The sequence below is a fragment of the Camelus ferus genome, chromosome 20, assembly GCF_009834535.1.
Source record: "Camelus ferus isolate YT-003-E chromosome 20, BCGSAC_Cfer_1.0, whole genome shotgun sequence".
In the NCBI taxonomy this organism is placed as follows: domain Eukaryota; kingdom Metazoa; phylum Chordata; class Mammalia; order Artiodactyla; family Camelidae; genus Camelus; species Camelus ferus.
The window spans coordinates 13,821,168-13,835,297 of record NC_045715.1 but is presented as its reverse complement, the minus strand read 5'-3'; the positions used below and the strand labels follow the sequence as shown (position 1 = coordinate 13,835,297).

Here is a 14,130-nt window from a genome sequence, read left to right as displayed (position 1 = left end):
TGAATTTTTTCCAGACAATAGTCTCCTGCTGCCCCCCTGAAACATGCCAGCATCTTTTCCAGGTCTTTTTGTCTGGCCTTTAATTTTGGACCAGTCATCAGAACCAGCACTGCAGCTTCTGATGACTTCACATTCTGAGCATAGCTTCATAAAGGTTAAAAACCTGAGCTTGATAGCAAACCTCATTCTACTGCAGGTAGAAAACAGGTGAGATGTGGGGGGAGGCCTGTAGCATCACCCCGCCACCTCATTTTGGAATAGTAAGTACAATTCCTGTCCACAGAAATGACGGGCGAGTGGGTGTGTGAGTGGGCCTCTTGCTGAAGAGAGAAATGCTTTGATTCAGAGGAGGCAATGTGGCATAGTGCCCGAGAGCCCAGGCTCTGGAATCAGGCAGGCATGTTTTATTTAACCTCCCCAAACAACCAAGATACTTAAACTCTCTAAACTCCAGTTCCCTCATCTGTAAAATAGAGATTATAATAACTACCACATGAGTTATTGTCCCTGGTAAATGAGAAAACTTTTGTAAAGTTGTCTCAAACATGTAATAATGATCATTATTTTATGATTGACAGAGGATGGAAACCGAGCTAAAAGGGAAGGAAAAGAGGATGATGGGTCTGTGGTGCAGCTCTTATATATCTTAGAATCCTGTCTCATCCTGCAGAAGCCAGTTTAACTAGCCTATGGTGTAACTGATCCCTCCTCTTGATACTGCATCATCCAATAGTTCTTTGAGCATTAATTGCACTAGAGTATCAGTAGAACAGAATTATTAAGATTTAAGTTCTGTGAGGTTTCATTTTCAAGATCTAAGCATAGTTCCCGCATCTTTAAGGGAAACTTTTAGACTAGATTATAATCTGTGTTTTGTTGAGCAGAAGGAAATCTGTGGAGGGTTCATCTTCTGTTTTTCAACCTACGCCAATGTGAAGACTATTTTTTGAAGTCTGAAGAGCATAGCTTTGTGGAAAATTATGAGTGGTCTGCGTGTTTGCTTTATAAATACTACCCAAACTGGCCTACTTTTCTGGCAGTTCACATTTAAATGTTGATTTTTTTTTTTTAAACAGTGCTTTCCAGCCCCGTCTGCCCTCAAGACACCTCACTTAAGCTGTCATCTTGCTCATGATTAAAGGAACATCACTTCAATTCTGGTCAGTTTCAGGACTATGTGATATTAAATGAGCCTGTCTAGCCTAATTGATCCTCAAGCACGTGTGTGTGTGTGTGTGTGTGTGTGTGTGTGTGTGTGTATTAAAGCAGAGGTTGTCATCTGGTGGTGGTAGCCTCCTGTAAAGTCTCCATGGGGACAGGGAGTGGTGGTAGGAACAATTTTTTGCTCCTCAACAGGCAACATGAGTTGAGAAACTCTGGCCTGGCCATTTAAAGTTCAGTGCAGTTTTCTGGTTGATGAAACTCTTCCAGGAAGGCCAGGGTGAGGCCTAGCCTTGGAGGGAAAGTTGTTATCAGTGTCTGACAGGCCTTCAGTTGGACTTGAAGCTGGAGGCATTATTGCTAACAATGTTTAGTTCTGCCCAAAGTTACTGCCCCCGTTTGGTTGGATTCTCCATCCACTAATCGTTGGCTCCCTGGCTCAGTAACAGCTCCCAGGTCAACTGCTGATGAAAAGCTTTGGGCTTGAAGCCTGGAGATTCACACCAACTCACTTTTGTTTTTTTTTTTTCCCCCTACCTATCCGATTCCAATACTGCTTTCCTGAAAGTCTTCTTCACCAGTGAGCATACAGCAATTCCCGGAAAGGATCAAGACTTTCATGATTCTCAAAACCTATTAATTAGCTGAAAAAGTTTTCCAAGTGCCAGTGATACACTTGGGCGTCTGAGGACAAAGAAGTGAACGGGCCAGGTACCGCTTTTTAGAACTCAAAGAACTGATCAGAATACACACAATATAACAGTGGCACTTTTTCTTACAGGGGTGAAATACTTCTCAATCCGAAGGGAAGGGCCCATCAGAGATCAGAAGCTAGCAGTCCTAGTGTACGCTGTGACCCAGACCACGTCAGATCAGGGTGTCGGAAGCTAGGTCTTGCCCACAGGAATGCAAGGGAAGAGAGGAGGCTGGGCTCTGGGGCGCTGGCTAGCAGCTCCGGGGTCTCCCTGGGCTTCCAGCCACTGGCAGAGTAACCCTCTGCAGCAAGGACTGTACCGGAGAAAGCTTGAAAGGAAAGCGCAGGAAATCTTAGTCCGCGCGGGGGGTGCCGAGACTGCAGCGAAACCAAAACAGGGTGGGGCCGGGGTGCTCCCGAGTGCAAGGCGCCCTCCTGGGTGGCCGGGGTGGAAGTCATTTGGTGTGGCGGGGAGAGAGGTCGAGGAGCTCTGGAGAAGGAAGAGGAGCTTCCCCCCGCCCCGGGGCTGCGCGCCACCAGGCGCAGGGCTGGGCGGCGGCGCCCGCTGGCGTCGCTTTCCCTCTCGGGTCGGCCCGGGTTTAGGCCGGGCAGGGCGGGCCGGGTGGCGCTCGGGGGCCGGGCTCGGAGTCCCCACTTTTCCGCCCTCCCCTCTCCTCCCGGGCGGTCCCTGGCGGCCGGGCCAATGAGCGGCGAGAGGAGGGGAGCGGGAAGCAGAGCGCGCTGGGCCGCGGCCCTCCTACCGCGCCCGTGGCCGCAGCGCCAACGCCAAGTTTGCGCCCGCAGAGTTTGCGCTTGTTCGCGTCCCCCGGCTCGCGGCTGGGTCCCCGCGAGCTAGGCGGCCGCGCGCCCCTCGGGACAGCCACCCAGGCGCAGTCTCGGGCGGGAGGACGCCGAGCAGGGTGGCGCGGGCTGGGGCCGGGGCAGCCGCCTCCCGAAGATGCAGGATGGCAGCAGAACCGCCGTCCAGCCTCTCCTACCGCACCACGGGCTCCACCTGTCTGCACCCGCTCAGCGAGCTCCTGGGCATCCCGCTGGACCAGGTAACTGCGGGCGGCTGGGGCGTGAGCGCAGGACCCTTCCCCGAGTCGGTGCGGGCGTGGAGCCTGGGGAGAGTATCTGCCTCCGTCCCTGCCCCCATAGCAGATTTCTCAGCTTCAAACTAGACAGGTGGATTTTTTTTTTTTGAGTTGACTTTTTCTCCTGTAAGTGTGAAAAAATTGGTACACCCCGCACAGCAGGTTCGAATAAACTTTTTTTGTTTGTTTGCTTGAAGTTTTGGGTTGCCTCGTTTCCTGTAACCATGTTCTGAAGCATTCTGATAAACGAATCAAATGTGTCTTTCATCAGTGGCCTCTAGTCTTTATTATTTTTATTTTAGATGACCCTACATAGAAACTAAGGCTGATTAACCTATAAGCAATAGCCTATGACTTTTGCATGGGAGACCCAGGTTTTAGACTTCAGCAGTGAGGCTTGTGAAATCAGGGTGACAGTTATTTTGTACCATGTATGATATCCATCGGCAAGGGACAAGGGACACAGGATGCTTTGTTTTTTTGTGATATTCCGAAGACCTTAGTATATTCAGTCCGTCTGTCCTTGAGGGTCCAGGATCCCTGTGGGACAGGTTAGTGGGGGAAGAGCTGTTGAAGTTGTTTGGACTGTCCAGGAACTGTCTGCTACCATTAAAACTAAAGATAGAAACAAAGAACAATAATTCCAGGTAAGAAATCTTCCTGAGGGTTTGAGGCTGTCTTAACTCATTTTCTTGTCTCGTTAGGTGCTGCAGGCTAGGTCTGCCCCGTATTTAGTAGTGAGTCAATAAATACACAGTTGACTCTTGAGTAACATGGGTTTGAGCTGCATGGGTCCACTTATATGTGGATATTTTTCAATAAAGAAGTTGTGGTATCTTTATGCAATGGAATACTACTCAGCCATAAAAAATAATAAAATAATGCCATTTGCAGCAACATGGATGGATCTGGAGATCATCATTCTAAGTGAAGTAAGCCAGAAAAAGAAAGAAAAAAATACCATAGATATCAGTTTTATGTGGAATATATAAAAAAAAAGACACAAATGAATGTATTTACAAAGCAGAAAGAGACTCACAGACAGAAAACAAACTTATGATGACCAGGGGGGATGTGTGTGGGAAGGGGTAAATTGGGAGTTTGAGATTTGCAGACATTAACTACTATGTATAATATAAGCAATAAGTTTTTACTGTAGAGCACAGGGAACTACATTCAATACCTTGTAGTAACATATAATGAAAAAGAATATGAAAAGGAATACATGTATATGCATGACTGAAACATTATGCTGTACATCAGAAATTGATACAACATTGCAAACCGACTATACTTCAATAAAAAAATGGAAAAGAAAAAAATGGTAAATACTACAATCCTGTACCATCCGTAGTTGGCTAAGTCCACAGATTCAGAGGAATGGCAGATACGAAGGGCTGAGTGTTAATTACAGGAAGATTAACCCCCATGTTGTTTGAGAGTCAGCTGTGCTGGGTTAAGTGGGATTGGGTGAGACACGTGGGGGAGGACCTCCTGTACTCCTGACTTTGTTTTATGCCGAGTTTTCGCCCAGTTTTCTTCCTCTGCTTCTCCCTGGTGGTCTTTTTCAAAATTCTTCTCTCCTTCAAACACGCACATATCTGCTGCTCTTTCCACTCGCATTCCTTCAGCAGTGAGGAAGTGAGACCTGGACGTGTGCCTTATCCCAGGTGCTGTTTACCGAGCCACCCTTCTACCTGGTTCCCTTTGCAGATCTGATTCCGAACTCCACCTGATCTGACTGTTGCCTTCTCATCAGCTGTAAAATCCAGAAGGTCAGGAAATTGGGAGACGTGTCGGATGCTAACCCCTGCTCTGGCAGTGAGGACGTAGTGGCTGCCACGGACCTAGGCCAAGGCAGAAATAATAGCAAATTCTTTAGCCCTGAAATGAAATATGACTCAATAGCCGAATTTCCTTCAGGGGAGTTTACTTTGTCCTTACTCCTCCCTTCCATCACGATTTATTTTAATTGTGTTTTCTGTTTTCAGCAATGCCACACAGCTAGAGAGAGGAATCCAGGGAAGTTTTCTTGTATGGAAAGAGACAGATAATGGACCCTGGAGATTTATGACCGAGAGGTGCTAGTACGATGGTATTAAGCTCTTTATAACTGCATCTACCCCCACCCCCAATCTGGATTTCTGTTTTAATTTATTAAAAAAAAACAAAACACAGGAACCTGTGGGATGTTTAAACCTGGGGAGGAGGGATGGCTCAGGTGAACTGAAGGAAAAATGTGGACAACGGGCCAGGAAGGAGCACCTGTGCTCTCTTCGATCTTAGGACAGCCCCCCTGCCTCCTAGCACAGTCAACTGCATGTGACTTTGGTGGAAGAAGTGCTTGAAAGAGCAATGCCCCAGCCAGCTTATTTTAGGCCGCGGGAGCATCCCAAACCATAAATAATGTGGTTTGAGGCTCAGCTGTGGCATGAGAGTTTGGAAGCTTGATGTGTTTTTCTCCCTCACACTTTCAAGGGCTTTTAAAGGTCTTAGATGTTAGACTGACTTGGGGGTGATTCCTGCTCTGCCAGAAATCTTCCTTTGTGACCGCTGGCTGGATTCTACCATCCTGGAGCTTTAGGGTCCCCACATGTCAAATGGGAGATGTCAGTAAGACATACCTTTTGGAGTTGAGACATTTTATGTGGATATAAAATGCCCTCCATCAAGAAGGTCCTTGAATCAGACAGGGTCCTGGCAGGAAGCAATTCAACTCAATGGGCTGCAATGAAGAAACTTTAAAGAACTGCTTAGAGGAGGTGTGGGTGGCATCAAGGGAACTGGCAAAGGATGTTCAGATACTAAGACCTGGACGCTGGAGGGGTCCAGGGAGGGTGTCCTGTTGCCAGGATGCAGGGGGGAGGCAGAGAGAGGACCTCAGCCCTTCTGCTCCCCGTCCCCCAGCCTTTCCATCTCTTGCAGTGGCCCTCAGTGGGTGGCTGGCCTGGGGCGCCTGGGTGATGTAGGGGCTCCTCCTGGGGCACAAAATGGGAAAGAGAAAGGTGGAGGCAGCTCTGGTGAACAGTCCTAGGATAAGAGCACAGTCCTTGAACTATGTTTGCTCCTGGCCCATTAAGGAGTGACTTTTTATTGGCCTGCGATATACTAAAAATAAAACATGCCTCAAGTTACCCAAATAGCTCTTCTTATGCCACTTAAAGGTATTGAGTCCTTTCCCTAATGTGTTAACATTTTACATGTGTATCTGTAATTTCTGAATTGACTGCATTTCTGAGAATGTCTTTGGGCTTCTGGGTCTCCCCGTGTCAAGTAGTTTATTATCTGCAAAAACTGAAATATCTGCTGAGCTGTTCTACTGTGTGAGTGAAGAACTCTTTAATTATTTTTCATCTGATTCCTCCAGTTATCTGTTCTCTTAGCTCCTGGCGGGGAGCCTGTGAACAGTGGTTTTAGTTTCCAGGGACTTTAACTAGCCTGGCCTCCTCCTGAAGATGTTAAATGCAAAATCATTTTATTTAATTAGAGGGCAGCAATTCAGATCTAGAGTACAGGACATGGATGATGACTTAGGGGCCTCCACACGTGCTTCCCAGATGAGTTTGTTGAAAACTGCATTTCTAAAACAATGAGTCCCTTTCTGTGGAGCAGATGTGGAGCTCAGGCAAGGAATGGAGGATGACTAAAGTTTTGCTTTATTTTTTCTTTAAATCATCTGCTCACACCCTCTTTTCTTTGCTTTCATTGTGGGCAATGACATTTAACCTTCGAAGTTTGCAAAGTTAACGCAGCTGCCAGGATGGATGTGATAATGCTGACATTATTAATTTGTGTGGTACACAGTCATATCCTGGGACCTGTGCCGGATGGGAAATTCCTGGTTTTAAGGAATTTACAATTTGGGGAACCTTGAGTGCCAAGGCTATTTTTACCAACCGGCATCCTCCAAATTTGTGTGTTTGCATAAAGTATCAATTTGGTATTAAACTAGGATTCTTGGTCTGGATTTCAATTTTTTCCCCCCAATTTAGCATCAGCAGAAAAAAAAAGAGCAAAGGAAAAATAGATCAGGACATAAAGAATTCAGGAAATGATTTTTCAGATTAAAGCAGCTAAAGGTTTGGGTTTATTCAGGTAAGCTTGTGTTACAGTTTAAAAGGCTAAATGAAGGAAGACCAGCTCTAAAGACCCGGCCCTCTTGACTAATGGTGATACCAGCTGTGGGTTTTGATGATTCCACCAGGGCCTCTGACCACAAAGTGTCTTTACCTGCCTGAAGCTTTCAGTCACCTGGTTAGTTCCCCAGCCGGTTCGTGGAAAGCAGCCCAGCCTTCAGTTCTCTTCTTATCTAAGTCTTGCCCTTAGTTAATAACTGAGCTCACATTCCACAGTCATTATTAAATCAATTAAATATTTATTCACATCACTAGCAGTGCCAGGCACCTGATCAGGTCGTAGAAATAGAAGGCTAAAAAAAAATCAAGGGAGAGTTTATACACCATACAAGCATATAAATGCTGTATACTCACAGACCTGTGTAGGTGCTAATAGAGGTCTGTAGATGGTACCCTAGTGGCACAGAGATGGGAAAACCACAGGGCACCTTGGACTCCTGTAGAATTTACTGTTTACCTTTGAAAAGGTTTGCATTTACACTTGGTGCGTAGTAAATGTTACCTTATTTTGTTAAGTATTCTGCTGGGTTTATATGCTGAGTTTCCAACTAATTTAAAGTCTCCTTGAGGTCCAGGTTTTCTCTCTCCTTGTGTTCCAAGCACGTAGTAGGTGCTTAAGAAATGTTTATCATTGGTAACAGTATACGCCAACGTTAATGATGTACATTACCAAACTTTGATATACAGAATCTTATTGTTGGTTTTTTTTGGGGGGGGGCAGGGGGAGGTAATTAGGTTTGTTTGTTTGTTTGTTTGTTTATTTATTTATTTATTTATTTATTTATATGGAGGTCCTGGGGATTGAACCCAGGACCTTGTGCATGCTAAACATGTACTCTATAAAGAATCTTGTTTTTAAAGTGGATAGTAGATGGGCCTTTTGAGGGAAAGAGTTCTCCACTGAACACCTCCCCCCCTGTTGGTGCTGCCTCCAGGCTGTACCCTTGGGTTTTTGACTTGAACAATCCGCTCGTCACACTAGGACTTTCCAGCTCAGGATGCACATGGCAGGCCACAGAATGTCCTTCCTGCAGGGAGCCTTATTTTTTTTTTTTTTTTTTCACCTCAATCATTTCTGCAAGGCCAGCCCTCCTCTTCCCACTTAATTTTCCTTTCATTGTCTGATATTGAAAATCATTGGCTTATGGGAGGAAGATCATTTGGTTAGAGCACAAACAACAAATACTGAGTTTCTGCTGCGTTCCAGGAATTCCCGGGACTGTGCCAGGCTGTGATGATTCAAACATGAATTAAAAAGGGCCTATCCTCGAAAAACTCACTGTTGGGTGGGGCGGAGACAGAGCAATCCCCCAGTGTTGCGCATATGCGGTGCCTGGATGAGCGGCCTCAGCCTTGAAACTTGTTAGAAATGTACATACATTCTCTGCCAGGCGCCCCCTCTGCTACTCTGGGGGTGGACCCAGCCGTGGGTGATTTAATGAGCCCCCCACTGTGGTGCTGGGACACCTCCAAATTTGAGAACCACTGCTGTATACAGATAACTAGAATACGAATTAATTAAGTGCGGAGGAGGGGGGTGAGGAATGGTTGTCAGAGAGCGTCTCACAGGTGGGGAGGAACACGAATTGGGTCTTGAAGGTCAAAGAAGAATTTGTCAGGCAAAGTGGGTAGAAAGAACCGCACGTACAGAGGTGGGGAGGTGTGAAATTGTGCACTTCGTTCAAGGAACTGTGTCACTGGAGTGGCTGGTGGGGCTGCACTTGCTGAAGACCGGCAGACCCTAGGTTGGGGAAGTAGGCAGGGGCCACATCACCAGGAAGCTGGAAGACTCTGACAAGTTGTTTGCACCTCATCCTGTAGACCAGGGGCGGCAGACTTTCTCTGTGGAGGGCCAGACAGTAAATACTTTCGGCTTTGTGGCTGTACGGTCTTTGTCACAACTATTCAGCTTTGCCATTGTAGCCTGAGAGCAGCCACAGACAATATGTACATCACTGGGCATGGCTGTGTTCTCCTGAAACTTTATTTATGGACACTGAAATTTGAATTCTGTGTAATTTAGACGTGTTGTGAAATTTTCTTCTTTTGACTTTTTTTTCTCCAACCTTTTAAAAGTGTGAAAACATAGTTAGCATGCAGACCACACAAAACAGGCAGGGGCTGGAATTGGCCTGAGGGCTGGAGTCTGCAGATCCCTGCTCTGCAGCTAATTTTCCTCAAATTTGGTAGATGGGCCATCGTCAGAATCTATTGCCAAGTATGCTTTTTGGATCCGGCCCAGACCTAGTGAATCCGAATGCATATCAGTCAGGGTGAAGGGACTCCCCAGGTGATTCTCGTGCCCACTGAAGTTTAGACACACTGACCATCAAAGGGAAGGCATTGAAGGGTTTAAGCTGTGAAAGGGTTGTTTTGTGAAGTGGGGCAGGAGGTCATGGCTAAAGGGTGCAGGGATGGGGGCGGAGCAGGGGTTTTGAGGATGAGTGGATGTTTAGAGTAGTCTTTATGGGGGAGCAGAGGAAGAGCTGAATGGGGACAGTTTCATGATGCTGAGCGTAAACAGCCCACTGAAAATCACCAATTTTAGAATTTGTGCCAATATGTCATTTTTCTCTTTCAGCAACTCCTTCGAGGAGCAAAAGGAAAACAGACAGTTGGGCGTTTGCAGGGAAGGGATTTTGGAACCTTAAGAAGCAAGGGTGTTGAAAGATGCTGACAAGTATTGGGGGTGATGAAAGTGAAAAGGGAAACATCTAGAGATTGAAGGGATGTTGAGGAGCAGATGCAGGGGAAGTGAGAGAGGCGGGGGCCGGGATATTCGAGTGGAAGATTCCTAGTGAAGCTTCCCTGGGCGGTGATGAAAGTCAGGGTGGTGACGTGGGGGTGGGGTGAAAGTTGATTCGCTTTAGCAAGGCGAGAGACTGGGAGGTTTGGTGGATTGTCCACCTAAACACTGAAGCTGCCCAGGTGACTGGGGATGCGAGGTGGAGAAAAGGACTGTGCGGAACCTAAGCTCTCTAGGAACGTGGAGACTGATGGATTCTGACAGCCTGGGGAAGGTATAACCAGCTCCACTATCCAGGACTCTGCCAGCTGCTCTGCAGGGCACATCTCATTCAATGTTAGGAGTCTGAGTGAAGTCTAGAGGGAGGTACTTCTTGGCTGAAAGGATGGTACCTCTCCCAAAGGGCTTTGGAAGAGCTCTCCTAGCCTGTTATAAAAGGAGGCAGCAGCTGAGACTGAGGAGGGGCGGTCAGCCTGCTGTGTTCTTTGAGTGCCCACCATCCCCTTTTCCCTCCAGCCTATCCCCATCCTAGGGGTCCGGTGCACACTGAGCACTAATTAAACACTATTAAGTAAATACAATACCAAACAAAATGCATTCAAATGCTTTCTAAAAAAAAATCAGTTTTTAAAATTAATTAATTAATTAATTAATATTTTGTATTAACATATAGTTGATTTACAATATCGTGTTGGTTTCTGGTGTACAGCAGACTGCTACAACTACAGCAGATTTGGTTACATATACATATTCTTTTTCAGATTCTTTTCCGTTATAGGTTGTTATAAGATATTGAATATCTCTGCTATACAGTAGGTGCTCGTTGCTTATCTATTTTATGCATAGTAACGGTATCTGTTAATCCCATAATCTTAATTTACTCCTCCCCGCTTCCCTTCCCGGTTGGTAACCATGAGTTGGTTTTCTTTGTCTGTGAATCTATTTCTGTTTTGTAAATAAGTTCATTTATATTACTTTTTAGTTTCCACATTAAGCAATATCATATGATGTTTGTCTTCCTGACTGACTTCACTTACTGTGATCATCTCTGGGTCCATCCCTGTTGCTGCCAATGGCAATATTTCATTCTTTTTTTCCACATGTGGCCTCTTAACCTGATGTCTCAGATATTCATTGGTCTTTCTGCCCTGCCTGACTCTGAGAGGCTTCTTTCTATAGTTACTTACCGAGCACTGGATGCCAAACACTGGGCTGGAGAGGGATATAGATATTAATTAGGGTCTGTGCCTTCTAGGAGACAAATCTATATGCACTTGTTAAATTATTTTATTCGGTGAAAGCTCTTGTAAATAAATGTGCTGAATGCTGGAAAAAATGTGTGCACATGGGCCTCAGCTGCCCTGGGCCTGTCTTGGTGAAGGCGGCGGTGGGGTGGCAGGTAGCACTTCCTGGGAGCTGCTGCTTTTGACGGAGAAGGGGAAAGTGCAGGGGTGGGGCCAGGTGGGACAGGCAGATCATTCCAGATAGAGGAAGCTGTTGAAGCAAAGGTCCTGAGACTGGAGAAAAGATGGAAAGGTGAACTTTCTTGGTGGGCGTGACTGACGATGAATCATAGTCATCTTGCTGCTTCTTAGCATGAAGTTATGAACTAAATAAATGTTGGTTCCATTGGAGTGGAATTTTATTTACATGCTTATATTGGAATGAATGACTAAATCAAGGTAAAATTAGGAGCCAGTTCTTTTTACCAACCGGTTAGGCCTGTTTATTATTTGGAACCTGCATTTCAGATCGAATAGGCCTAGTTTCTGATTTGAAAGTTGATGAATGGCCCAGTTGATGGGAGTTAAAAGTTAATCTTACGTTGTTTAAATATAAAATTCTCCAGTTCCGTTTGCATCATGTGGCGTTGATAGGCGCATTGCTTAGATGCGATTATCAATGTGGATATTAATGTCATTTTGGGGGCCCAGTTGTCTCAGGTTTGTGTGGACAACATGTAGAAATTTCCTTTGGCAGTCTAAAATCAAGTCGCATGTATGTAAAGTGCCACATACCCGGGCACTCCCAACTGTTTTTCAAAGCGTGCGCTCCAAATTATATTTATCAAGAAAAATTTCATGAAAAGATTATCTATCTAAGGAGACACAATCTGGAGTATCTTTTGTCACAGCAATTTGTAAAAAGAACTCAGTATGTGTAATTTAATAACAGTGTTTGGCTGTGTGCTTTTCAGAAGCTTTCTATTTCAAGTCAGTCAACCCTTCCAGTGAACAAGGGGAAGAGACTTGCCGCAGTCTTATTAATGAGAATTTCTAGCAGTTTTGCCAGGATAGCACAAGGATAGAGAGTGGCCCCTGGGAAAAGGAACTTCAAGTAGTGTATACTGGTTAAAAATATGCTTTATGGAAAGACCGCTGTCCCTTAGGGCTTAAGAAACGTGACCATCTGGCAAAAGATGAACTCATTAACCCATTTGTAATGTGTTTTTTAGTTATCCAGAGAAAATAGGCACTTGGTGAATCATTTACCAACTTCCTTGTAATAGTGGGGCTCTGCTCATAACTTTGCTATCAGTGGTTAATCTTCTTTGAAGTATGGTTTTGAAAGTCCACACCAGCATTAACGGGGCTCTAAGTGTTGCGTTAAGATTTTGGGGCGGGTGGGGGTGCAGGTGGCGCTGGGGATTTCCTAAGCCATCCTATTACTGTAAATATTCCATTCTCAGGTTTGTTTACCCAAACAGCACCACAGAGCTTGGGTTCTAGTCTCATCTGAAAAAAAGAGCAGGGGTACATTTGAAAAGTTTTTGTTCTGGTGGTTCTAAGTTCTTATTTCAAGCAAGTAATCAGAATGAAAAATACTGTGGTTTGTTTCCCTAACCCCCCCACCCGCCTCACTTTTGTCTCAGTCATCATTCTGTGGCTCTCGTTTGGAACAAGCTCAGCAGAGGTATTCAGCAAAAGGTTGCTGAGGCCTAGAGGAAGTTGCTAAATTCAAAAGTCATTTGGTGAAATTTCATGAAGTGGTTTAACTGTGAACGTCACTGGTCTTTCTTCCAAGCAGTCCCACCCCCACATTATTTTTTGCGCTGTCTTAAAAAAAATTTTTTTTTGTTTATTTATTTACCTTTAAATTACTGTTACTTTACTGTTTATTAATCTTTTAATTGCTTTTTATTTTTTGCTTTTTTGGTTTTTATTTTATATAAATACAGTTTAAAAAATTAGTTTTCTGCTGAGGTAGCTTATGTACTTAGTATCAAAATCACAAGGCAGAAAAAGGGATATAGTGAAATGTCAGTCCCTGTGGTGTCCCCTCCCTTCTGTTTGCAGCTGCCCAGGTCCCCTCCCCCCTGGCAGCTGGTGGCATCCTTTTAGATGGGCTATGTGTCCACGCGCACAGAATCTTTCTGTCTTTTCTGACACGAAGGATAGTGTACGGTTCTTCTACTCCTCGTCTTTAAAAAGAAACTTAACAGTGTCTCTCAGGGATTGATTCATATCTGCATATTCAGAGCTCTCGTGACGTTGACTTCCTTTCTGCCTTCTCTGAAAGTTCTGTTTCTGTGGCTTCCAGGAACGGCCTTGGCCTTTAGCTAAGACTGAAAGATGTGCTGGTGTCGGTGGATGAGACGGGAGGGAGAGCACGAGGGCCACTTACAGTGGGACGTTTTGGGGCATGAGCACTATGCTCGGGGCAGAGGGCAGAAGATGGGGCTTGCCTCCAGTTTCCCCTCTGAGGGAGAGGGGTACATTCTGGACTTAGGCACGAGGTCATTAATGATGCCCTGCCCCTTGTGCCTCAGGGATGAAAATGGTTCTGTCTCTAATCAGCCTGGTGCCAGCGCACGGCTCCAGAATTCCTGGTACCTCCATCTGGTGGAAACGATGCTCTTTATGACCAATTCAGCTCTAAGACTCTGTGATTCCAAGATCTTCAACAGTAGCAAGGAAGGCTTGGGTTTGGATTGTAAAGGAACACTTCTTGAGGGTAAAGCCCACAACCTGAGGCTTTTTCTTTTTCTTTTTTACTTTTCAGTGGATGTACCTGTATATTTGACTTTCTTGTTTCTCCCAGTGAAACACACGCAGCATTTCCACGCATGTTGGCTGAAGTGTATCGGCTCTCCGGCTCTGGAATCTTTTTTCCTTTTATCTTCTTATTAGAGTAAGGTCAGAATGCCTTAGGAATTCGTGTGCTTTACTCTGGAAATAAGATCATGCAAAAAAGTGCTTCTGTTTCTTGTTTACTAGGGATGTTGAGCTGGCTTTCCTCATTTCTCTGTTCCCAAAGGTAATTGCCCATTCATCTCGAGACATTTAAGTGTTAACT

The 14,130-nt window shown here is 45.3% G+C and overlaps 1 protein-coding gene across 1 annotated transcript in view; it reads left to right on the top strand.

Moving 5' to 3' along the window:
* Window positions 1-2,612: 2,612 nt before the first annotated feature.
* The window catches only part of MBOAT1 (membrane bound O-acyltransferase domain containing 1), a 75,564-nt gene continuing 64,046 nt past the window's right edge, over window positions 2,613-14,130 (top strand). The window contains exon 1 of the mRNA XM_006182223.3: window positions 2,613-2,916. Coding sequence (XP_006182285.1) covers window positions 2,821-2,916 — 96 coding nt within the window. The 5' untranslated portion in view covers window positions 2,613-2,820. The remainder of the gene's footprint in view (window positions 2,917-14,130) is intronic.